A 23,591-nucleotide genomic window follows, 5' to 3' on the forward strand; every position below is an offset into this window, starting at 1 on the left:
TTCATTGAAATAAAGTTTCTTTTGAGAATAGTGTTCTCTATTTTAATTAATTAGTTTTAATTGGATTCAAAAATGGAAATATTTTACTTCCTCCGCTCTAGTTTCTAGGATGTATTATGGTCATTTCATAATCCTCGTGGGCTTGCAACATCATAGATGTGGAAAAAAATATTGAAATTAGAATACTGTGTGCACAAACTAGCAGAAGGATAATGCTTAAGAGACTGAAGATTGTGAAGATGAGTGGGTAATTAGTTAAATAAGACACATACATGTGGGTGGATGATCATAAGATTTTTATGAGGAATACTTCAAACAAGTCTAGCCGCTGACTTTTGCATATGACACTGAATTTTCAAGTTTTTATTAGAAAGTTATAATCATGTGAGTGACATAGATAACCTAATGAAGCACAAAATCATGACACACCATACATCTGAGAAAATAAAATTTGAGGGGTTGGAAACCAGTGTTGCAAGAAAAAAATTGAAGAAAATGGCACCGGAAGTGGGCAATTTCTCATTTTTGGGATGGTGGGACGGAGGGGAAGAGTTTGATTTATTGTTGGAGCTTCTTTGGGTTGAATTCTCGGAAATACCTATTGTTCGGCTATTTTGAAAAGGGCAAAGTCAGAAAACAGAAATTAAAAACCAAAAAGTGTTTCATTCAATAAAATAATTGTTTTGTATCTATAATAACTTCCAATCCACTCAAAAGCTTAACATTTCATTAGGTAATGACGGAGCTGCTGAACTAATCCATGAAGTATTTTATCAAACATCATCCGAGTATTATCCGATGATTGAACCCAGCTTGCATGAAAATTAGGTGTTTGAACGAGTACTTACATATTTTGTAAATCAGAACCAAAGTATACATTTTTCATACACAGAGATTTGTAGGATTTGACAGAAGAACAAATATTTTTGTATTTCACAAATACTTTCTACATTATAAAACCCAAAAAAAAATCAAATTTAGCAGAAAAATAAGCTCTGGTACGAGAAATTGATTTTTAAAGGTAAAATTTGGCAATTTTTAGAAATTTAGAACGGATAAGATTGTAGAAGTTATAACTCGGATTAGTTTCATATCATATATTCGGACGCCAGAATTTTAACTCAGCTTTGTTTAAAAATATTGAATTAAGAATACTGGAAACATTTTTACGTACTGAGATTGTCTCATAATTTGTGTCGAAGTTTTATTTTCTCTACACGTGTTTTTGATTCGATGCCGGGGTCAGTTTATAGGAAGCCGATTTGAAAAAGTTGTAAATGCAAAACTACAATGAGGTTATAATAGCAATGCCAAAAAATAAAGTATGTATCATGTTTGATTTAATTTATATTTAAAATTAATCACAATATAAATTTTCAGACTGGTATACATGCATTTCTACATTATTTCAGCGTTTAATAAATAAAAGTAAGCTTGGTAAATGTAATTCAAAAAGTAATCAATTTACTCTTGATCATTGTAGCTTTACTATTGAATTTGTGTTAACAAACATATAACTGAAAGATCAACAACACTGAAAAAGATGAAATGCGGGAACTCCTTAAAAACTTAAAAATGCAAAACTGTCTGTATAATCGGAGCACCGGAAGCCGGCAATTTCTCATTTTGCGGTTGCAAAAATGCGAGAAAGTCTAGTCGTGTCGGTGATTTCCCAAAAATGTAAGGCTCCGCCCATTCGGAAAGCACGGCTACTCCCAATCAATGTCTGCATTTGCGTCCAAAATCATCCAGCAGTTGGAGCAGTAGGAGCAACATTATTCGAAACACGATACTACGTGGCCCTTTTCTCTCTTTTGATGTGACATCTGATGACCATCGGAATTGGAGCATGTGAATCACGCACAAATAGAAACGTGGGTCCCTCTTGCCCGAAATGAGATTCGATGGCGGTTTTTCTATTTTTGAGTGAAGAAAAAGTAGAAGAAACAGAAGAAGACAAGGAAGAGAGGGAAAAGAAAGTGTGCCAGCTTGTTCCGGGCACCAGTGGTACTTGGAAAGATGAGAAGAAGTTGTTGACAGACAGAGGTGTCACATTAAATGTTTTTGTTTTGATTCAATTTATTCTGATTTGCAAAGTTGGAAATGACTATTTTAGGATCTCACAATTTAAAACTCTCTGTTTGTTTCTTCCTGATCTCTAAATTTGCTTTGTTCCCATTAAATAATCAGAGCTTACAGATCGTAAATTTGTTATTTTATATAAAAACGGAAGTGCAAAAATACGTTTTTAGTCCTTGATAAACTGAAAAAAAAATATTTTCAATCCAGTAAGATGTCTGATTTGGAAGGAAGCATTTCATGCTGACACAAATACCTGCTTATATGCCTAAAAAGTATGATTTACCAGTAATTACCAGAAATTGTTGAATCCGAAAAAAAATACAAAAATTTGAGTTCTTTTGAAACTACTGGGTCAAATATTTGAAGTTTTTTTGACGGTTTAGACGCGTCCGGGGAAATTTCACAGTAAAATGATGCAATTATCAATATTGACTGAAATTTGGAAACAAAACTTCAATGCCTAAATTGTCTCGTTTTTCTTATAACAAAACATATTATAAGAAAACATGTTTTGGAATGTTCAAAATGAACTGTTTATTTTGAAAGAACATGTTTTAAAATATTTGGATTCCGCAATGCTTTGAGAATATTGAAACTATTAAAAATGATTACGATTGTTCCGAAAAATGGAAGAAGCTTAAAAGGTTCTTGCAATATTTTTCTTAGTGCAACAAAGTACATGCTCTATGACAAAGTCAAAGCTAAAAACACTTGGTTCAAGTAAATCGGCTCATAAACCACAAAAATCTTCCGATATTACAAAGTTAAGTAGATGTTTGTTTTTAGCTTTCACTTGATGGTTTTACTTGTTTACAAATTTTGCTTTCCGTAACGTTTTTGATTTTTGATGTTATAGAAATTCAAGAACATTAGTTGAGTTTCGGTTTCCGGGCTGGTGGGGAAATTATTAAAAATAATTATTCGAAAACATTTTTTGATGTTTTTATCAACACAGTGCAACGCAAAAAAAAACTTGAAAATCTAAAAAAAAACTGATATTAAAATAACAGTTGTTAATCGTGAATAAATGAAAAAAGTATGTACTACCGGCAATTGTGATAACATTGATAAGATAATTTGATAGTCTACTGAAGGTGTTCAAACTTTGTGAGTACCAAAAAAAAGTACAAACATTTTAGTATATTCTCTGAATGCTATGAATCCTGTCTAAAAATGAAGTATTTCTCTTATATTCTTTCAAAACTAGGTGATGTGAACAACTTTATTGTGTCAGAAAACCATTAATATTCATGTAACAGAAAAAGTTTTCAATAGAGCAAATTGATGTAACAGTTACTCAAAAGATTTTTCATGATATTCAAATTTAACAAAAATAAAATGAAACGAAACAGTTTTTAGAACATTATCTGTCCAGTCAAAGATTTCGTGCGTTCTCCAGAAGTTTTTAAGTGCTTGTTTCAGTGCTTTCTATAATTAGCTATACATTTTTTTAAAACTATATTTTATATGGTTTTATATGGAGTATTTCTAGGTCCAATAATTCTACGCATATTTGTTTTCCTTTCCAGGTTTAATCGAAACTTCTAGAAGAATTCTATTTGCTAATGTTTTGGTTTTGTACGTTGGAGCGATATTGCTGACCTTTGATGATATCTGTATTATAACACTTTCATTGATGATTGATCACGTGTCAAACAATTTGCGAATCATGATAAAAATAACGTCATAGGCATGAAGTATTACAAACTGTATTATACATTTTCACTTTTGAGTTTTAAGTTAGGTTAATCTCGGTAAGCGTCTACGCACTTTCTGCGCACAATCTGCGCCGATTAATAGAGAAGAAATTAATCGGCGCAAAATGTGCGCAGAATGTGCGCAGACGCCTACCGAGAAGATATTTTCATTTGTTTTATAGCTTACTTTTTTCCAACGTTTGAAACATCTTCCTTTTTCTCTTCTCACGTACGTTCGATTCATTTTCATCCCGGATAACAATTCATTACCAAAATGTGACTTTATTTCATTCAGACACATTTCAATTAAACATTTGACGTCAAAGTAATGACAAATGTTTATTCTGAGAATTCATTCAATTGAAGAATACATGAAGAATACATATCAGTTCAACCGAGCAAACTTCCTGATTGTTTTCTGATGTTTACTTTTTTGTTCAGGCGCGTTTAGGAATAAGGGGCCGTCTTCCAGGATAAAAAACGTGAACTTTCCGAAAAAAAATTGTTTGTTTTTCTTGAATCTGTTGTTTTGTTTTCTCTTGGGCTTGTCTCGCACTGACAGTTTATATTTTCATTTAAATCATAAATGACAGAAATATAAGCTAGTAGAGCAATTAAGCGGTGCAAGACTAACAAGAAGAATGGAACATAAAACATCTACGAAAAAAAATCGGTTTCATAGGTTGAGTAGTATTCTGGAAAAAAAACAGGTCTACTTCCAAAAGGTGAATTTTTTTCAAGTTGAATGTTTAATGTGACTTTATCCTGTTTTTTTCATACACTAGAAGACAATTCACTAATTATGTAGAAACGTTTTGCTAACAAGTATAATTCCAAAAAACTGAATAAAAAATTTATCCACATTAATAGTAAGCAATGTTTCTGAACTTAAAACTAAATATAGTTGTACATGAGTCTAGTGATTGTTTTCACTGACGTGAGTTAGCAGAGAAACTCAGAGCAACAAAAGTCAACTGTCTGCAACTCTTCATGACATTTTATCTCTTTTCAAAAAGAATAATTTTCACAGACTTATACTACTTTACATAACTTGTTCTGTAACTTATTTTCAATTTCATAAAAACCACGCTATATGTTAATGGAAACAGTGTTAAAAAGTAGTTGTTCGATTTTTACCAGATTTGTTGGTTTTGTTTTTCATTTTCTTTTAAAATAATTATGCAACTATTTTTCCAGTATTCAAAATGGCTCCGCCTGGTCGGATAAACCATGCAAGACATTTGTCAGAAGCTGAGGAAGAAGCTGAAAATTATTTAGAACATTTCTATAACAAAAGTGAACCCAACAAAAGAAGAGTTAGCTTTGTACAACGAGGCGCCATGAACCAGGTATATTGAATTTTGAGAAATTATTAAAGTTTTACTCGAACATTAAAACTTTTCAAAATGCATTCTTTCACCCCAATTTCTTAAGGCACAATTCGATGAAAAATTCGACTACAACAAACCTCATTTGGAGAATGAGTTGAAAAAACAAGCAAAAAAATTTGTGAGGAGATTCTACGAACCCTTCACTTCATTTTTTGCCCTGAAACTTTTTATTTTCGACCTGATCCCAATATTGAAATGGTTCCCAGAATACAAATGGAAAACTGATTTGAGTTTGGATATAATTGGAGGAATTACGGTTGGAGTAATGCAGGTACCACAAGGTAAGATTTTAGATTTTTATTAATTTTTTAGAAAACAATTGTTAATTTAAAGGAATTGCATACGCTCTTCTTGCCAAACAACCAGCTATCAATGGATTGTACACATCTCTTTTTCCACCTTTGATCTATATGTTGTTTGGAACTTCCAGGCATGCCAGTTTAGGTATGTATACTTCCGATGGGATATTACTTTGAATTGAAATTTTAGGAACGTTTGCGGTTGTGTCACTCATGACAGGGCTTTCCGTTGAGAAATTGGCTGCTCCAACAGATTATGATCCTTCGTCTTTTAATGAAACGGATATTGATTTGGTTAAACTTCCGTCACCAACGGAAGTATCATGTGCTATTACGATTACAATGGGATTGATATTGGTTAGTTGGAAATGTTTTCTCAATTTTTAAGGGAAATGTAGTAATTTGAAATGTGTTCAAAAATTGTGTAGTAATCGGCATTTACCAAAGTTTCCAAACCAAGCGAAGATAACTGTCGAAATTGCCGAGCTCCAGTACAAGCTGTAAATTTCAGAAATTGATATTAATTTTCAGAAGTTTTGAGAATTGTCAAATTTGTTTTTGTTCCGAAATTGTATTTCGAAGTGTGTATAAGAAAAATAAGGTGTTTTTTTTCACTTTTCATTCTGATGCTGAAATTTCTGAACTAACATTTTCTCGGCAAACTGTACTTGCCTATTGCTGAAACATTTACAATTTTTGGCAAGCCGTAAAAATGGCAACGTTCAAACAACTTTAAAATATTTTCAGTTCGTTATGGGAGTTCTCCGTCTCCAATTTCTAACCACTTACCTTTCGGATCAAGTAATTGCTGGTTTTACTGTTGGATCTTCTGTTCATGTTCTTGTATCTCAATTGAAAACTCTGCTTGGAATTCGTGGATTGCCACGTCACAGTGGACCATTTTATCTTTTCCGCCATCTTTATGATCTGGTAATGTCAATTACCCGTGCAAATCCAGTGAGCTGTGGGATTTCCATTGTTTCAATTATTGTTCTGCATTTTGGAAAAGAATTCATCAATCCATTTATCAAGAGGAAAACTAAATCAAATATTCCAATTCCGTGGGAGCTGGTTATTGTAATTCTGTCAACAGTTTTTGTGGCTGTAACAGGAGTTGACACAGAAGCAAAAGTTCAAGTTGTAAACAAAATTCCTGTTGGTGTCCCTAATTTTTCACTTCCATCATTCTATCTTATTCCTCAAGTTCTACCAGATGCCATCAGTATAACTGTTGTTAGTATTTCTGTTTGGTTATCAATTAGCAAAATGCTCGCAAAAAGGTACAACTATGAACTCGATTCTGGTCAGGTAAGTCTTTGAAAATATAAAACTATACAAATAAATTTATTTGAGGAACTGTTTGCCCTATCATTTGCCAGCATTTCTTCTAGCTTCATCCCATCTATTCCAAATTCGTGTTCTTTGAGTAGAACACTTGTCGCTGTTGGAGCTGGTTGCACTACACAGCTTTCAATATTCTTTTCTTCCTTAATTGTTTTCTCAGTTGTCATTTTCCTTGGGACGTTACTTGAAACACTGCCAATGGTTGGTCACAATTTTTAAAAACTCACACTTTTTTATTTTTAGGCAGCTCTTTCAGCGATTATTTGTGTTGCTTTGCAAGGTATGTTCAGAAAGTTTGCAGACTTGATCGATTTATGGAAGGTGTCTAAAATTGATTTTGTAAGTATCATTTAAAAATATTCGTAATACAATTTTTATTTTATAGACAATTTGGGTAGTGTCCTGTGTCTCTACAATTCTTTTGGATGTCTCCACGGGATTAATAATATCTGTCTGTTTTGCATTGTTCACAACTATTCTTCGAGAACAATAGTGAGTTTTTAAAAATGTTTCCTTTCAAAGTAATATAATAAAAATTCAGTCCAAAATGGCATCTTCTTGCATCAGTTAAAGGAACACAAGACTTCCGTGATGCAGAAAGATACGGAGAAACTGTTTATTTCAAAGGAATTTGCATTTTCCGATTTGATGCTCCATTACTCTTCCATAATGTTGAATGGTTAGTAACTTTTTTTAAAAATTTAGTCGAAAAACCATGATTCTTCAGTTTCAAAAAATCAATCGAAAAGGCATACACTGAATGGCAAAAATCGCATGAATTCTATGTACTTCGTGAGGAACGAGAAACTATTTTAAATACAAAATTAGATGGATCTGATGAATCGATTGATGGAAAAATGGTAAATGGAAAATTCGATGAGTCAAAATATTTGATTATTTCAGTTTCAAACAGCTCAATCGACTTTAAACACTCATTCTCCTGATATTTTATCTCGACATTTTGTAATCGATTGTTCAGGTTTTACGTTCATTGATTTAATGGGTGTTAGTGCACTAAAAGAGGTAACAATTCCCAATATATTTCAGAAAACCTCAAAATTTAAAAAATAAAAAAACACGTATTATTTCACCTTGACTTTCTCGGCGCCATTTTTGACTCAAATAGTTGAAAAACATTCTCAAAATAGATCCTAATTTTCCCTGAAAATTTGTCAAACAAAACATCACATTTGGTTTATTTTAAAACGAGATATTAACAATTGTAAGGTTTTTTATCTATGTGAAGAAAGTGAAAAAATTAATTGTTTTTTCTTGTTTTTCAAATATATTTTGCTAATGGTGGTAACCATTGCCGCTTTAAGCTGGTATATGAATCAGGAAAATGTTTTCTCACTTATTGCCTTTTCTTAATTAAATAAATACAAATTAGAGCCATTTTAAAATATTTCCTAGGAAATAATAATTTTCCTATTAACTCAATATTTTGCTACAAATAGAGCTATGATTATCATCTTACTGAATTCCATTTAAAAATTTAATATTCCCGAATAAAAATGTTGAAAATTTCAGATTTTCTCCGATATGAGAAAACGTGGAATTCTAGTGTACTTTGCAAATGCAAAAGCTCCAGTCAGAGAGATGTTTGAGAAATGTCACTTTTTCAATTTTGTTTCAAAGGAAAATTTCTACCCAACAATGCGTGATGCAACAAGTATTGCCAGACAACGACAGCTAGAGTGAGTTTGAAATAATTACTATTAAATGGAAATCTAAATTTTCAGACTTGGGTTCAAAGATACTGGATATGTACCAGAACACGATCGATTGACAGAAGTACTCAGCTCACATCCAATGTAAACATGTCTCGAGAGGACATCAAAAGAAAATCAACGAGTTTTAAATAAATTCCCTGTGAAAAACAAATGACAACAATTTGCATTGAATTGGGTTAATTTTAAAATAAATGTTTTGAACGACACTTTCTATAATTGTTATTTCTTCAAAAATTACAACATCAAACACAATTGATTGATATTTTCAGAATAAAAGTGGTTTCAAAAGTTCAGGGATAGTGATGTATCTGTTATTCTTTCATTTCCACCCTCACAATGAAATTTAAATTTTCAGAGATTACTCTTATGCACGTGTCTTTTTTTGTGCTTGGAAAGTTTCTGGTATACCTGAACTTTGTTGTAATCGGTTTCTTTTTAGTACGGTCAGTCGAATACTCTCTTCCGTCCATTTGATCTTTTTTGCAACTTAATTTACATAAGTTAGTACAACCAAATAAAAAGCGGCGGTAGGTGATGAGGGATTCATTCTGCTCTTTTTTGCTGATTTCATTTTTTGTGATTGGAAAAAGTACAACTTTTACTGGTGTGAATTATACAAAAAATTCTTTAAAAAAAACACAATGTTGCGACCAAGAGAAAAAGTTGGACTTTTACATTATTTTTCACATGCCACGCTTCTTTGCGATCTTCATCTCCTTGTTTTTGCCCGGAAAACGCATCCAAAGAGGGAGAAAAAAAATAATATTATAAATAGCACAAAAATCGATTCCGTTCTTATATCAATAATGATTTTTTTCAAGTTTTATGAATCTTCTGTTTTAATCTTTTGTTTTCAGAGTTTCGAATTTTCATATGGAAACATTTTTGCAACATTTTGGTTTTTGAATAAAATCAAAACAAAATTCAGTGTTCTGTATTGTTTTGATATATGTATGCTTCCGGGAGATTATCAAGTGAAAACTAGTAATTCCTTCTTTGTTGTTTAAAATTAATAATTCAACTTCCGCATTATCAATCAGTGAAAACCTTGTATAAAAGATATGAATTTAAAACATTTGATTTCATTTTGCTCTTGTTAAAGATGGACATTCCACCATCTACACCATCAACTCCTACGATGATCCACGTCGAAGAGGAAGAATATGATCAGTTGCGCAGTTTCTATGCAAAAAAGAGGAGAGCGCCAATGAACCAGGTATTTTTAATACAAACAGAAGATCTTTATCTGAAGTTTGTCAGGTGGAATACGACGAGAAATACGGTTACCAAAAGAGACTGAAAGACGGTGGAAAGTTCAAAAAGCGGTCGACAAAGGTAGCCAGCCGGTTAGTTATTCTTAATCTTAACTGGATTGAAAATGATACTTCTCTTAAAAATCAAAAATATTCTTAAACGAGAAATTGACAGATACTATGTTCCATTCACTTCCGTCACCAATTTCAAAATATTTCTATTGAACTTATTTCCAATATTTGGATGGCTCCCCAAATATGATTGGAAAAATTCTTTGACGTCTGATGTAGTGGGAGGTATTACTGTTGGTGTTCTACAGATTCCTCAAGGTGAGTGGTCTTTTCTTGATAGGATTCTCATTCAGTAATTGCTCAGTTAGGTGCTGAAATCGGTCATTGCTGAAGTTTCCGAACAAAAAATCTGCATTCTGTAATTGCCAACCTGTAAATTTCCGGCATTCCGCAATTTTACAATTGAAATTTTAGGAATTAACCATCTCCAGTTGTAGAAAGCCAGATATCACTATTTCACCAAACAATTTTCTTTCAGGTATCGCATATGCAATACTATCCCGACAAGATCCAATTGTTGGACTCTACACTTCAATTTATCCCGTATTCTTATACATTTTCTTTGGAACATCCAAGCATGCAAGTCTGGGAACATTCGCAGTTGTGGCTCTCATGACAGGTTTAGCAGTTGAACGTGAAGCCTTTATCCCGAGTGATAACTTGAATTCAACTCTTCTTCCTGGCGATGAAGCTCTCCCATCTCCAATTGAAGTGTCTTGTGCTTTGGTATTGGGTGTTGGACTGATTCAGGTAAATAAAAATAATATTCTACGGAAAAAAGTAGATTTTCAGTTTTTAATGGGAGTTTTCCGATTACAATTTCTGACTACTTACCTTTCTGATCAACTAATTGCGGGATTCACAACGGGGTCAGCAGTTCATGTACTTGTTTCCCAGTTTAAAGAATTATTTGGACTGAGAGGATTAGTAAAACATAGTGGACCGGGATACCTTATCAGGGTAAAAACTTTATTTGAGTAGTTCTTAGACACAATGGTTTCAGAACGTTTATGACACTGTCACCAATTTGCCAAAGGCAAATTTCATGTGCTGCGCCATTTCGCTTGCTACGATGATTCTTCTTCATTGTGGAAAAGAATATATAAATCCAATCATGAAAAGGAAAATGAAATCAAACATTCCAATTCCCTGGGAGTTGGTGGCGGTAAGGAAAAAATAAATAATTTTTAAATTTTCCATGTGATTTTCAGGTTATAATCTCTACGATCTTTGTTGCACTCATCGACGCGAACGAGTTGTATAATGTGAAAATTGTCAATAAAATTCCAACCGGGTAAGAATATAAATCGCAAAAAATGAAGTAACGAAATGAACCATTTTCAGACTTCCCGAACTATCACTACCAAATCCAAATCTCATTCCACGAGTTCTTCCAGATGCAATCAGTATTGCAGTTGTAGTCGTAGCTGTTCATCTTTCACTATCAAAAATGCTTGCTAAAAAGTATGAATATGAAATAGATGCTGGACAAGAACTTTATGCTTTATCATTTACTGCAATTGGTGGAAGCTTCTTCCCAACATTTCCAACATCCATAGGACTGGGAAGAACAATGGTTGGAGTTGAATCAGGAGTCAAAACACAAGTTGCCACTTTCTTCTCTTGTTTATTTGTTTTATCTGTCAGTCTTTACTTTGGACGATTCTTAGAAACATTACCAATGTGTGTTCTGTCTGCAATTATTGTAATTGCATTGAAAAGTATGTTATGGAAATTGAGAGATCTTAAAGGAATATGGAAGTTATCGAAAATTGATTGTGTAAGTTTATCGTCTAAGCGCGAGTTAAACTCATTTTTTATTTACAGTAAGTTACACTTTAATTACATATTTTCAGTGCATTTGGATGGTTGCTTTCTTTGCCACAGTACTTGTTGACGTTTCCGAAGGACTCTTAATTGCAATTTTCTTCGCATTATTTACAACAATACTTAGGGAGCAATAGTAAGTTTTTCATTTAATATTCATTCTGAAGTTGTAATACTTTTCAGTCCAAAATGGCATCTGCTCGCAAATGTGAAAGATACTGACGAGTTTAGTGACACTCAACAATATCAGGAAACTATATTCTACAAAGGAATTTGCATTTTCAAATTCGATGCTCCATTACTTTTTCATAATGTTGAATGGTACGTCACTGTCGAGAAGTGAGAGTTATAATTTAATATTCAGTTTCAAAAAATGTATCGAAAAAGTGTACGATGAATGGAAAAAGTCTTCTGAATTTAATTTTGTGAAGGAGCCAAACGCAGGCAAGGGAAGCAAGTTTACATTTGAAGGAATGCATAGGATTGCTCCAATTACTGAAATAGTTAGTTTTTTAGTTGATTAATTTATCAAATAATAATAATAAGTACCGACAACTATTCCAGCCACTTCATCCAGGCATCAACCGTGACCCAATACTTCCTCGTCATTTTGTAATTGATTGCTCCGGATTTACATTTATCGATTTGATGGGTGTTAGTGCTCTCAAAGAAGTTTTTTCTGATCTCAGAAAAAAGAGAGTACAGGTTTACTTTGCAAGCACAAAAGGTAGTTACTACGACTTTTTACACGAAGTTTAATTAGTTTTTGCAGTACCGGTGCGAGAAATGTTTGAAAAATGTAGTTTCTTTGATTTTGTATCGAAAGAAAACTTCTATCCAACTCTGAGAGATGCAACTGGAATTGCACGATTACGACAAACTGAGTAAGTTTGTTTAGATAACATTTTTGAGAAAAATAAAGTTTGATAACAAAAAACACTTTCCAATCATCCCTCGTTTAGATAATTTTCGAAGAAACTGTTTTATTGAAGTTTTTCAGGTTTGGTTCTTTGGACACTACAAGTATACCAGAATTTGATGAAATATCAAATGTGACCAATAATTATCCAACTCAATGACAAATTGAACGAATTTGAAAGTTTTCACTCAAAAATGAATAAAAAAATATATAATTCTTGGTCTTGAAACCATGTTATCGCCCAATCACAAAAATGTCAACTGGTGTTGCAGAATGTGTACGTGCAGGTGTGTGAGTAAGTACCAGCAATAAAGAGAATAATTTGAAAATAGAAACGGATAGGAAAATGATTGTGAACAAATGATGGATAAACAACGATTGTTTAAGAATTGGAAATTTTAGAACTGCCACTTTTTGATCCTGGGTTCAAACTACATAGAAAATGCCCTGGAGTGGAAAAAAGACCATTGTCACTGTCAGGTAAAATCACTGTCAAGCAACATTTAAAAATGCTGGGTACCAGAGATGTGCGGCATATGCCGATCGGCATGTGCCGAGTTTTTGAGACTCGGCATGTGCCGATGTGCCAAAAATGTTTCCAGTCGGCACATCGGCATGTGCCGACCTTTTTTATCGGCACATTTCGGCACATTTCGGCACATTCGGCACTTTTCGGAATATGTACCAAAATTTATTTTTTAATTTTAAAAATGCAAAGAAACTTTTAAAAATTGATTAATATTTTCGGAATTTATCATTTCAACTAATATGTAGTATACTAACATATGTATACTAACTTCAATATTAAGACAAATGCACAGCATTTTTTATGGGGTTATCCAACTGAATGTTCCCCCTTTTCCTCCTATTTCCCCCTCTAGTCGCGATCCAACTGGGAGGAAAAATGCATTTTCCCCTCGTTCTCGCAATTTTTAGCTGCGAAATTTCAGAACTGAGCTCAGGGTGGGTGACTTTTTTTTTACTTTTTTTAACCAGAAAAAGTTAAATTTTTATAGTTTTTTTTTAATGAATTGGACCTTAACTTTGAGCTATGATATCTTTGTGGTGAGTCACAGTCATGGTAAGTGATCAACCACAGAGTTGTAGCAAATTTTCTGCTTAATATTTTGTTAGTTGATCAATTTTTGGTATTATTACTCCACACGGAAAAAAGAGAAATCTCGTGTACGCAATTTACATTAAAAAATTGTCCTGTTTCACAGGTATGTTAGTCTGTGAAAATTGATGATACCAAGAATTGATCAACTAACAAAATTTTTAACAAAAAATTTGCTACAACTCTGTAGTTGATCACTTGCCATGACTGTGGCTCACCACAAAGATATCATAGCTCAAAGTTAAGGTCCAATTCATATAAAAAAACCATAAAAATTTAACTATTTCTGGTCAAAGAAAGCTGGAACCGCATTATTAATTATGTTATTTTAGTATTTCAACAATTGTCTATAAACTGGGAAAGTTTGAAAAAATTTTTTAAAACATTTTTTTGATAATTTTTTCATGTCCTGTGCAGATTTCAAATTTTCAAACAATACTTTTAATTCAAAACGTATTCACTTCGGATGCTTATATCTCCGTTGAAAAAATTTTTATGACAAAATGTTCAACTACAAAGTTGTACTTTGGATTAAGAAAAAAACTTTGTAGTTGACCACTTTGTCAAATCATTTTTTCAACGGAGATATACGCATCCGAAGTGAATGAGTTTTTTATACTCAGATGTTCTACTAAACCCTAGGTTTTCGTCTGAAATCGTGTTCAGAACATCCAAACTGAAAAAAAAACAAACATCGCAAGTAATTTTTTGTTATTTCTTTAAATTGATGAACTTTTTGTTTTTTAAGAAGCTATATAGTATCTTTGCAAATGTGCCGAATGTGCCGAGTGCCGATCGGCACAATGTGACGACTTTGTAAGGTTCGGCATGTGCCGAGTGCCGAGAAAAAATTAATTCGGCACATCGGCGTGTGCCGATGTGCCGAGAAAAAAAAATTTCGGCACATCGGCACATGCCGATGTGCCGAAATTTTCCAAGTGCCGCACATCCCTGCTGGGCACCTTCTCACAACAAGATTTCTAAGGCTTTTTGCTAAATACATAAGGTTAGCTTCGACCGTTCTTTGACTCTTAGTCAACTATTTGTGCACTAGTCTATCTGCTATCACTTATTTCTTCATCAAATTAAAACTAAATGTGCTATCCATCTGTAAACCACGCTATAATAGAGCAGCAAACAATATAGAAATTGTGAAGAGAAAGAAAGAAAACGAGAGAACTCAAGGAACTAACCAAAGACAAAATTGTGACCTTGGGTGTATTTGTTTCGTGAGAAATGTCGAAAAAAAGAGAGATTGGAGAGTCTTCGAGCATTGAACAATTTCAATTGGAAACTACAAAAATGGTCACCAACTGTTAATCAAAAACTTTCTGAAGTCTTATTAAAGTTTGATCAAAAGCTTTCAGTTATCCCGTTGTTTTATCCAATTTACGGAAGAATACAGTAAAATAGTTCCAACATCGTGCCCAGGATTAGTCAACTTCTTAACCAAGTGAAATTCTTGTCACAACGTTGGCGTCAAAGGCCAAGAATATTTAATTTAAAACATTACACTTTTTGAATTCCCAGTGCACATAATTCCAAGTTTTCTGACCGTTCATACTAGGCAATGTGAAACTATGATATAAAGATCTTTCCAGGGTTTACCTAAGATCTGTAAGTGAAAAGTATCGAAACCCTTCGATAGTGTACGGTGTTTCTTCACGTGTTTCTATATTTTCTTCTGTCCAGCCTGTAATTCTGTAGTCTAAACAGGCAAAACAATGCAATAAAATTGTCGTATTCTGGAATTTTGTTTACTGATACAAGCTGATATTGGCTATAGAGAATTAAGTTTCTGCAAATTTTGATCTAAAAAGAAAAGCTACTTGTGAACCGTGATTTGTGTTTTGTTTCAATTGTTGATATTTACAGCCTATATTATTAAATTTGTCTTCAAACAGTTATAAGTTCCTATCAGATGTGCTTTGATTAAAACTCTCTACCCACTTTCTTATCAGTTCCAAATTTCGAACAAACACCGTCAAAGTACGTTCAATGAAACACGTGTGCACTCAATTCTTATAGGAAATAACAAAAAGAGATAGAAAATCCGAAAAGCGGCCAAACACGTGGTATTGTCAATCTTCTCGGCCACACTGCCTGCTCACAAAAATAATGTTGAGGAACAAAAGGAAAAAATAGATTGACAGTTGTGACCATTGAACAATTCATTTCAGATGTTGTGACAATCACGAATACCTACTTATAGATGTAATGTTTCAGATCTAGATTCTTACAGGGTCATTCAAATATTTGAAGACTTTTAATTCTGGAAATAATGTATTTTGGGCCAGACTATAATTGCACAATTTTTTGTTAAAAATCATATAAATAATTTATGATTCAGATACTTTCAGAAAAAGTTATATTGTATTTTCTAGTAGGATCCAGGGCTGTGCGGCTGTCGGCCCCGTTTCGGCTGTCGGCTGACGCCGACAGCCGAAAAAAAAAGTAACTCGGCTGTCGGCGCCAGCCGACAGCCGAAGTATTGGTTTTTTCGGCTGTTTAGAAAAATTTTATAAAAAAAATTCTCTATAAAATTGTCCAAAATATGCTCCAATCAGAAGGAATTTCATATATTAAAGCTAAAAATAGTAGTTTTTGACCGTTTTTAAACGTATAATTGAAAAATTCTGCCTGTGAAAGGAAAAAAGCTGACAGCCGACAGCCGAGAAATAAGGCCCGACCCGGCTGTCGGCGTCAAAGAAACATGAAAACAAATTAAACATTGAAACAAATTGAATTTTTTCACCAGCCGCACAGCCTTGGTAGGATCCCATGCAAAACTATGTTCCAGATTCCTTAATCACTGCGGTTGTGTTTATTAGTTTATTTTCAATGATGAAGAAATTAAATTTAAAAAGATATGTAAATTAAATTAAGTTGATGGAACGTGCAAGTCTACTTCTATTTTCATTTTTTGGGCGCAATACTACTAAAAATATGCAGAAAATATGTGAAAATATTAATGTAAAAATCCAAACAACAAAATTCAACTGTTACATACGGAAATTTTGATTTCAAACATTTTCAGTGCATTCCACTAAGCCCCAAACATCTGGAAACATAAATTCTGGAGCGGGTAAGTCGCTGAAAATATAGATCACAAATGCGTACAGAGTTGAGTTTTTAAAATAATTCAATTTATTTACTAAAAGAATGTTACTTGATTGTAAACTTTTTGATATTTTTCTTCAAAAATAATTAATCATTTTAAGGCAACAGGAGTTGTTCAGAAAACATTTTGGGCCCTCAAATTTTTATTGGGTACGTATTAGATTTTAATTTTAATTCAAACTAATCAGCAAGATATTGCGAAACAGAGGTTTTGACTAAAGATATATTTGAAAGTTGGACGCTCTAAGAATTTGGTTGGTCTGTTAGAACATTTAATTGCTAACACAGAAACTGTTGAATTCGTTGTTTGGGGATTAGTTTAAGTCCAGACACTATTCTAAAAACTTAGAAATCAACAAGCTAATTTTTTTTTGAAATATTATCGTTCGTTACAAAAATCCCGAAATTAGTTATTCTAATAAGATGATCTTTTCAACTTTACCTTTCTAGTAATTTTAAAGTATTTCAAACTTTAGTTGGAAACATTTTGATTCGGAAGAAAAAGACCGTTCCAACTGGTGTCATGTGTTTTAACGGAGAGTACTGATCAATCTATGCAGGAAACTTTTTGACTTGGAAAAGTGAGGCCAAAATGTGTTGACGACAGAGTTTTCCTATGTCAGTGGAAGAAATATACCTGATCAGCAAAGTATAGAACCAAAGATCTTCCATACTGTCCATATTCTCTAGCTTTTTCCATTAATTTCAGCAATCTCTATACATCCAGTTTACACCAAATGAGAACTCCACCTCCAGATGCAACGTGGGTTCAATGGGTTCAACCCGGTTTTCTTGACCAATCCACACGTGTTTGCTGCTGATTCAAAAAGTGATAAGAAAGAGATAGTATGTGTTTTCACCAGAGGCATCTTTTTCATGATCGTTCTTCGAACCATTACACAGTTAGCACGTGTTCAAATAGTGCACGCACCGGAGAGTTTGCGGGAAGCCCCGCCTTCCAGCGTTGCCAACACGTGTCGTATAAAAGGGAAACCCCCGATCACTGAAATTCACAGCTTCTGATTCTTATTTCAAAAGCAGTACTAAACGTTCTCAATATGACCGTCGAACTTCCATCCACTCAACGTGCTCTTGTCTTCGATACCTGGAATGGACCACTTGAAGTCCGACAAGTTCCAGTCCCATCTCCAGCTGATGATGAGATTCTTGTCAAGATTGAATACTCTGGAATTTGCCATTCTGATCTTCACGTATGGCTCGGAGATTTGAAAGATATGAGCGTTTGCCCATTGGTTGGAGGACACGAAGGAGCTGGAAGTGTTGTTCAAATAGGAAAGAATGTTACTGGATGGCAACTTGGAGACAAAGCTGGAGTCAAGGTTTAAAACTGTTAAATTTCATTTCCAATTTCTTAAATTTAAGCTCATGAACTTCAACTGCCTCAACTGCGAATTCTGTAAGAAAGGCCACGAGCCACTCTGCCACCACATCCAGAACTATGGGTTCGATCGTTCTGGAACTTTCCAGGAGTACCTCACTATACGTGGAGTTGATGCCGCCAAAATCAACAAGGATACCAATCTCGCCGCTGCTGCTCCAATTCTCTGTGCAGGAGTCACAGTCTACAAGGCCCTGAAGGAGTCGAACGTTGCTCCAGGACAAATCATTGTGCTTACTGGAGCCGGAGGTGGTCTCGGATCTCTTGCTATTCAATATGCCTGTGCTATGGGAATGAGAGTTGTCGCAATGGATCACGGAAGCAAAGAAGCTCATTGCAAAGGACTTGGAGCTGAATGGTTCGTCGATGCATTTGAAACTCCAGATATTGTGTCTCACATTACCAAATTGACTGAGGGAGGACCACATGGAGTTATCAACTTTGCTGTTGCAAGAAAACCAATGGAACAAGCTGTTGAATACGTCAGAAAGCGTGGAACCGTTGTTTTCGTCGGTCTTCCAAAGGATTCAAAGGTGCCTTTTAAATAATATTTGGATTTAAAATTATTGTTCAATGTTCCAGGTTACTTTCGACACCACTCCATTCATCTTCAATGCTATCACAATCAAGGGTTCAATCGTAGGATCTCGTCTTGACGTAGATGAAGCTATGGAATTCGTTACCCGCGGAATTGTCAAGGTTCCATTGGAGCTTGTAAAACTCGAAGACGTTCCAGCTGTCTACCAAAGAATGCTTGACGGAAAGATCAACTCTCGTGCCGTCGTTGACTTCTCCTTGTAAAAATGTTTAAAGCTTTACCCACTGCACACATCATTTTCAATTGCTCAATTGTATATATTCAGATGACACCATTACGTTTGTTTATAATTACGCGGTTAATTGCCTTCCCCTACTAAAAGAGATTAAATGAAATGAAATTATTTGATAAAACATAACTTTTAATTTCATACTATGAATATGAATTACATGAAAGTTATAAAATATTGAAGTACATACAATTGTTCACTTTACAATACTAAAGATTATCTTACTTCTATTAAAAATAACACGAAACAAGTTTCTCATCGCATTGAAAAATCGACAACAACACGAGAAGTGACCTTCCCGTCTTTCATTCGTTGATAGACACTTGGAACATCTTCGAGTTTTACAAGTTCTATTGGAACATGCACAATTCCACGAGTAATAAAATCGATTGCTTCATCAACATCCATGCGTGATCCAACAATTGATCCCTTCACAGTTATTTCATTGCAAATTAGTGAAAGTGTATCAAGGGGAATCTGGAAAAAGTAAAAATGAAAAATGTATGATTCTCGGAAACTAGAAAGTCTAAAATTTGAAAAGAAAAGTACATATGTATATTGTTTCAAGATAACAAAGTGTATGAAATCTCAACATTTGAATCTTTTTCTTTAGAAAATGACTGACTGAATACCAGAATAACAAATTGTTCTAGGGTTCTTAATTTCAAAATTTATATAGAAATAGCCGCAAATTTGAGAATCCAGCAATTTCCGATTTCTTAAAATTTTTCGAAAGAACTCACGAATGATCCGAGTTTTGACTAAGAAAATCATTATTACCGTTCCATCTTTTGGAAGACCAACAAACACCACGGTCCCTCTTTTTCTGACATATTCCAAAGCATATTCCATTGGCTTTTTGGCTGCTGCAAAACTAACAACACCATGTGCTCCTCCATTCGTTAATTTTCGAATATGAGCCACAATGTCTGGGGTATCAAAAGCATCGACGAACCATTCAGCTCCAAGATTTCTGCAGTGATCTTCTTTGCTAATATGATCAACAGCAACAACTCTCATTCCCATTGCTTTTGCGTATTGAATTCCAAAAGATCCTAATCCTCCTCCAGCACCCGTTAGTACAACTATTTGGCCTGGTTTCACATTTGTTGCTTTCAGGGATTTATATGCAGTTACTCCACCACATAATACTGGAGCAGCTGCTGCGAGATTTGTGTCATTCGAAACTTTAATGGCATCAATATCCCGAATAGTTAGATATTCTTGAAAGGTTCCATGGCGGTCTATTCCGTAGTTTTGGATATGATCACAAAGCGGTTCGTGTCCTGTTTTACAGTATTCACAATTTAGGCAATTTGCGTTGATAAGCTGGAAAATGAGTTATTAATGTTTATGAGATTTTCAATAAATTTTGAAATTTTGGAAATAATTAAATTTTGTTCATATGCAAAAACCTCAAATATGTTTTCAAAAATACCTTGATTCCTGCTCGATCACCAATGTTCCATCCTTTAACTTTTGAGCCAATAGTCACAACAGTTCCAGCACCTTCATGCCCTCCAATTAAAGGACAAATGGAAGCATATTCAAAATCACCTTCCCACGTATGAAGATCAGAATGGCAAATTCCAGAATATTCGATTTTCACTAAAAGTTCATTTTCTTGCGGTTGTGGAACTGAAACTTGTCGAACTTCGAGAGGTCCTCCATATTTTTCAAATATTAAAGCACTTTGCGTGGCAGGAATATTAGCTGATGACATGCTTTTTGAATTCAAGAAATCAATGAAATATTTATACGAATGGTTTTATAAGTAATTTGCGTCACGTGGCAATATGTAGACGGCGATTGTCATCTTTTTACTTGAATGGTCAAAAGGGAGGATGCGGTCAAAGAATACGGTTAGATAAAACTACGAGTACAGTTTTTGTAGTTGTTGTTACAAATGATAAGCAAAGAAGATTTTTGAAATTATAATTACCAATTAGAAAAGGATGTAAAAATGAATATGCATTTGTTCTAATTTAATTTTTTGAAATACGATAAAATTGAATTGAAAACCGCAAAAAATAAGCCCAGAATAAGGCATGCAGAAAAAATTTTATTCTTGGATATTTTTCAAAATTTTCTATGTACCTAAGGCTCACTGGTTTACAAGAAAATTGACTCTGGCAAAAAATATCCCTTCAGAAACTGTGTAGAATAAATTTAGTCTGAATCTCTGTTAAACATGCTAAAAACATTTCTTCAAACGGCGTAACATCAAAATTTGCTTTAACGTATAATCATATTTTGGCCAAAGACTATGAAACTATTCATTACAAATATCTCACCTCAACATGTGAGATACGCGAGAATTCTAAACATTTCAAGATATTGACTCTACTATGAACAATTCGGAGGAAGTGTACAACTTTAGAACATGGCCCAATACAGTTGCTTCAATTTTAATGACTATTGTAATTTTTAAATTATTAATTTTTAATAAATTGAAGTGTGTTTTTAGAATGTCATTTTTGGAATTTTGTTGAGTAGTTCGATTGTCTTTATATATCTAGTTGATCATAATGAAAAAACTTCCTTCAATTTAATGTGTGCAATGCGAGCTTTCAATAATATTATGGTTATGATTACTTCATTTGTTCTTGTCTACATTCCAACAACTATTTTGTGAGTTCTATTCTAATTTGGAGTTTTCTGAGCATTGTTACTTTCTGAGAATTGTAATTTCTGAGCATTGTAACATACTGGATTCTGACATCCAAAACCACAGCTTTTCACCTAACGAAAACTCAGCAACTATAGTTTTCGAACTTTGATTTTTTTTGAAAATGAACCCAAAAACTCAATTTTCATAACGAGAAATCTAAACACGGTCTCATTCAGTTTTGTTAAGCTGCTCAACAATTTTTAAACTAATGTTTTAATAAGTTTTTTTTTATTGTTAAATCGTCTTAAAAACATTTTTGGTACTTTTTTCTGAAGCCACACAATGAAATTAATTTATTTTCGATAGTTCGAAAGTTCAACAGAAATGAAAATGTTTTTCTGAGAAATCGTTAGTAATTTTGGTTTTCGATTCATTCAAATTAATTTATTCCAGGGGATACAACTTATTACCAGCATGGCTTGAATCCATTTTGATTTGTTCCAGCATCAATTTTTACATGTATAATGAATTTCAAAGTATTTATATCTCGATAAATCGTTTCATTGCAATTTATTTTCCACATCATTATAATAAACTTTGTGGATATACTGCAACCGCTTTTATAAGTACCTTATTGTATGCTGATCGATTGCGTAACATTTCTATTGAAACTTATCTTCGAACTAGTAAGTGATTTGTGTTATATGACAAGTTCACATGCATGTGCTTTCAGGCAAACAACAATTTATAATATATTCTTCTCAATATTTAATGTTCTCTTCAATGGATGTTTCCGGTGGTGGAATCGTTATAATGGGTGCCCTAATGTTTGGTATAGCGTTATTCGCCAATTTAATGACATTTATCAGAATATCGTTATTTTACTTGGTGAGTACGGTGATGGTAGTTTATTCAATTTTGTTTCTTTTTTTAGAAATCAAGTATGAGAGATAGTCGTGAAAGCCGAGGAAGTGTAAGGAAAAATATGAAACTATTCTTCCAAACTGTAATTCAAGATGTTTTATTTTTTATTGATAACTTGTTTACTTTCATTTTACTGTACGGTATCACATCATGTTGATTAAACCTTTACAAGAAAACAATTTTTCAGAACCTTGATCGAACATCGTTTTTGGTATTTTATTTGTGCAACCTTTGTCTGGCAAACAATGCATGTAATTGATGGGTTAGAGTTTGAAATTTTGAACAACTAATATATACTTTGACATTTTCAGATTTGTCATGATAATGTTCAACGACCGATTAAGTTTTCTGAAAATTACACTTTTTGCAAGTTCACCAACACAATTGAGTGTAGTAGAAGTTAGTTCGCAAAGATCACCGGCAAGAAGAGCACCAATAGTAATTGTGAGCTGAAAATAAATGTTGTTTATAGTATAGTCAAGATATTGGGATTATCGATAATAAAATATTTTTGAGTGACCCGTCAAAACTATGTTTCTAAAGTTTCAGTGTGTTCAGAATATCACAAATTGTCGGTTTTTGAGAGCTTGCAAAGTTTTCGCCAATTGTTGAACGTTGTTTAGTAAATGTGGTTCCTAAAAAAAACGTTATTGCCGTTGCAAAAAAATAACGTTAAAGGTTTTTGGTAAATAACTACTCTCCACCAGCTATTGAAATAACTAACTATAAATTTGAAAAACCAATCGAAAGTAGGATTAAAATATTGAAATAAGCAGTTAAGCAAAATTAGGAGCAGTAAAATTTGGATCACATGTGGTGTTCCCAACAAATCATGGCGCTAATCAACTGTTTCGAAATATTGGTAGTTCGGCGATTATTCCTTTTTAACTATAGATAAAGTACAGAAAGGTGATATTCTGAAAATGAGAGTTAACCCAAAAGATCATGGTGATTGCTTTGATAAACTGTAAAGTGT

At 33.5% G+C, this 23,591-nt stretch overlaps 5 protein-coding genes and 3 non-coding genes across 8 annotated transcripts; 5 read left to right on the forward strand and 3 right to left on the reverse strand.

Moving 5' to 3' along the window:
• The first annotated feature begins 1,767 nt into the window (after positions 1 to 1,767).
• Positions 1,768 to 1,873, forward strand: K12G11.10. Its single transcript, NR_069634.1, has one exon. It is a non-coding gene; the product is annotated as an Unclassified non-coding RNA K12G11.10 (non-coding RNA).
• Positions 1,768 to 1,873, reverse strand: K12G11.13. The gene has a single exon (NR_069635.1). It is a non-coding gene; the product is annotated as an Unclassified non-coding RNA K12G11.13 (non-coding RNA).
• A 3,103-nt stretch (positions 1,874 to 4,976) lies between these two features.
• Positions 4,977 to 8,758, forward strand: sulp-4 (STAS domain-containing protein). Its single transcript, NM_073588.5, has 13 exons — positions 4,977 to 5,128; positions 5,214 to 5,451; positions 5,504 to 5,614; positions 5,660 to 5,826; positions 6,217 to 6,777; positions 6,823 to 7,014; positions 7,057 to 7,152; positions 7,199 to 7,305; positions 7,355 to 7,492; positions 7,541 to 7,673; positions 7,717 to 7,836; positions 8,344 to 8,510; positions 8,556 to 8,758. Exons 1-13 carry the CDS (start codon positions 4,985 to 4,987, stop codon positions 8,629 to 8,631), a joined length of 2,250 nt encoding a protein of 749 aa, NP_505989.1. The 5' UTR covers positions 4,977 to 4,984; the 3' UTR covers positions 8,632 to 8,758.
• An 890-nt stretch (positions 8,759 to 9,648) lies between these two features.
• Positions 9,649 to 12,836, forward strand: sulp-5 (STAS domain-containing protein; the record flags this gene model as incomplete). Its single annotated transcript, NM_073589.5, has 14 exons — positions 9,649 to 9,762; positions 9,807 to 9,892; positions 9,975 to 10,129; positions 10,350 to 10,621; positions 10,664 to 10,831; positions 10,875 to 11,036; positions 11,083 to 11,165; positions 11,216 to 11,651; positions 11,728 to 11,834; positions 11,882 to 12,019; positions 12,063 to 12,201; positions 12,263 to 12,425; positions 12,471 to 12,582; positions 12,699 to 12,836. 14 exons carry the CDS (start codon positions 9,649 to 9,651, stop codon positions 12,775 to 12,777), a joined length of 2,214 nt encoding a protein of 737 aa, NP_505990.3. The 3' UTR covers positions 12,778 to 12,836.
• Positions 12,073 to 12,367, reverse strand: K12G11.14. The gene is made up of 2 exons (NR_069636.1): positions 12,248 to 12,367; positions 12,073 to 12,193 (listed from the first exon to the last, which is right to left on the reverse strand).
• Positions 12,837 to 17,864: 5,028 nt separating the features above from the next.
• Positions 17,865 to 19,267, forward strand: adh-1 (Alcohol dehydrogenase 1). Its single transcript, NM_073590.8, has 3 exons — positions 17,865 to 18,194; positions 18,238 to 18,786; positions 18,836 to 19,267. Exons 1-3 carry the CDS (start codon positions 17,913 to 17,915, stop codon positions 19,052 to 19,054), a joined length of 1,050 nt encoding a protein of 349 aa, NP_505991.1. The 5' UTR covers positions 17,865 to 17,912; the 3' UTR covers positions 19,055 to 19,267.
• Positions 19,198 to 20,860, reverse strand: sodh-2 (Alcohol dehydrogenase 2). Its single transcript, NM_073591.5, has 3 exons — positions 20,519 to 20,860; positions 19,861 to 20,409; positions 19,198 to 19,557 (listed from the first exon to the last, which is right to left on the reverse strand). The coding sequence occupies exons 1-3, from the start codon at positions 20,801 to 20,803 to the stop codon at positions 19,336 to 19,338; spliced, it is 1,056 nt and encodes a 351-aa protein (NP_505992.1). The 5' UTR covers positions 20,804 to 20,860; the 3' UTR covers positions 19,198 to 19,335.
• A 568-nt stretch (positions 20,861 to 21,428) lies between these two features.
• On the forward strand, positions 21,429 to 23,068 carry srx-76 (7TM GPCR serpentine receptor class x (Srx) domain-containing protein; the record flags this gene model as incomplete). Its single annotated transcript, NM_073592.2, has 7 exons — positions 21,429 to 21,500; positions 21,548 to 21,711; positions 22,145 to 22,377; positions 22,425 to 22,579; positions 22,626 to 22,750; positions 22,803 to 22,877; positions 22,927 to 23,068. 7 exons carry the CDS (start codon positions 21,429 to 21,431, stop codon positions 23,066 to 23,068), a joined length of 966 nt encoding a protein of 321 aa, NP_505993.2.
• Positions 23,069 to 23,591: the final 523 nt, after the last annotated feature.

The sequence above is a fragment of the Caenorhabditis elegans genome, chromosome V, assembly GCF_000002985.6.
Source record: "Caenorhabditis elegans chromosome V".
Taxonomy (NCBI): domain Eukaryota; kingdom Metazoa; phylum Nematoda; class Chromadorea; order Rhabditida; family Rhabditidae; genus Caenorhabditis; species Caenorhabditis elegans.